The sequence below is a fragment of the Limulus polyphemus genome, unplaced genomic scaffold (genome assembly GCF_000517525.1).
Source record: "Limulus polyphemus unplaced genomic scaffold, Limulus_polyphemus-2.1.2 Scaffold86178, whole genome shotgun sequence".
Classification (NCBI taxonomy): Eukaryota; Metazoa; Arthropoda; class Merostomata; order Xiphosura; family Limulidae; genus Limulus; species Limulus polyphemus.
In genome coordinates, this window is record NW_013751774.1 from 1 (window position 1) to 1,369 (window position 1,369).

Below are 1,369 nucleotides of genomic sequence, written 5' to 3' on the forward strand. Positions count from 1 at the left end.
AGCTTGACAACTGTCCCCCGCAGCCATATCTTATTATATTAATATAACTGACTGAAATAGGAACATATATTTCTTGCATTTCATAGAACATTGAATTATCTAAATCTGTTTAAGTAGGAGAAAATAACACAGGTTTCGTGTTAACTTTTGTTTATTGTAATAAAATAAACATGTTGAACTATGCAATGTCATATAACGTAAGTACATATTTATGTAGGAGAAAATAACACAGGTTTCATGTTAAAGTTATGAGCGTTAGTACACTTGAACTATAAGACTAATTGTTATAACATAAAGAAAAAGTACTTGAATTAAAATATGAATATAAGTCGCTAAAACTTCGTGACATGAGTAGTAAAGAATAGCCGGAAGATGTCAGAAGATATGGCTGTGGGGGCAGATGTCCTACAACCACTGACAGGTTGTATAACAAAATTTCTCCCCAAAATTATCTAAGGTACGGTATCCTTGCTATTTCACTGCCGTTATTGTAATTAAAAGCGAATATATTTTCTTAAATCTATAGAAGCTTTTTGGATTATTTTGTTGTCGAGTTTCGAATTTCATCATTGCTGTTGGTTAAAATTCTTAGTTACTTTTAACTTCTTTAGATACGTGTAATTATAAAAAATTAATTGAGTAAATAAGTTATTATTTACGTAGGACAAGTTTAATAGGATTTTTTAATATCCTCAATGTCTTTTTTATCGTTAATAAGATTTGAATTGATTCCAGGATGGTGGAAATATCCTTGACATTGCCTTTATCAAACATGAAAAACATACTACTTGTTCTCTGCCTTATTACTGGCCTTGGAATATTTTGGTGTTTTTATAATGGAAAGAATGAGTTACAGAAGAAACAATCAAATTACTTCGGTGAAACATATTTTTCTTGTCCAGATTCAGCTGTCAGTGTTGCTGCTCCAAGACAGCCTCGCCTTGTTAACATTCCCTTATTAACCAATTCATCCAGATCACAAAACACAGTAACTATTTTGCTCTGGACTAAGTTTTTTAGTACACAGTTTACCGACGATTATTACTTTTTCTTGCCTGGAAACGAAACATTCTCTCGTTACAACTGTCAATACCAATGTTCTGTTACCGCAGATCGAAAGCTGCTTACGTCAGTAGATGCTGTTCTCTTTCATATCACAAACTTTAAGTCGAATGTAAAACTGCCGAACAAGAGGCGGCTGCATCAACGATGGATTCTTTATGGAATAGAAGCTCCAAGACTTATCAAGTTACCTTGGCAGAAAATCGATGGATTGTTCAACTGGACAATGACTTATCGTGAAGATTCGGACCTACCGGTACGATATGGGCACTTCCGTTAAGGAACTTTACCAGTTGAGACTCATGAT

General features: G+C 33.7%; 1 protein-coding gene across 1 annotated transcript; it reads left to right on the plus strand.

Annotated features, from left to right (window-relative positions):
- The first annotated feature begins 736 nt into the window (after positions 1-736).
- On the plus strand, positions 737-1,342 carry LOC106477855 (alpha-(1,3)-fucosyltransferase 7-like). The gene has a single exon (XM_013938376.1). The coding sequence runs from the start codon at positions 737-739 to the stop codon at positions 1,340-1,342; it is 606 nt and encodes a 201-aa protein (XP_013793830.1).
- Positions 1,343-1,369: the final 27 nt, after the last annotated feature.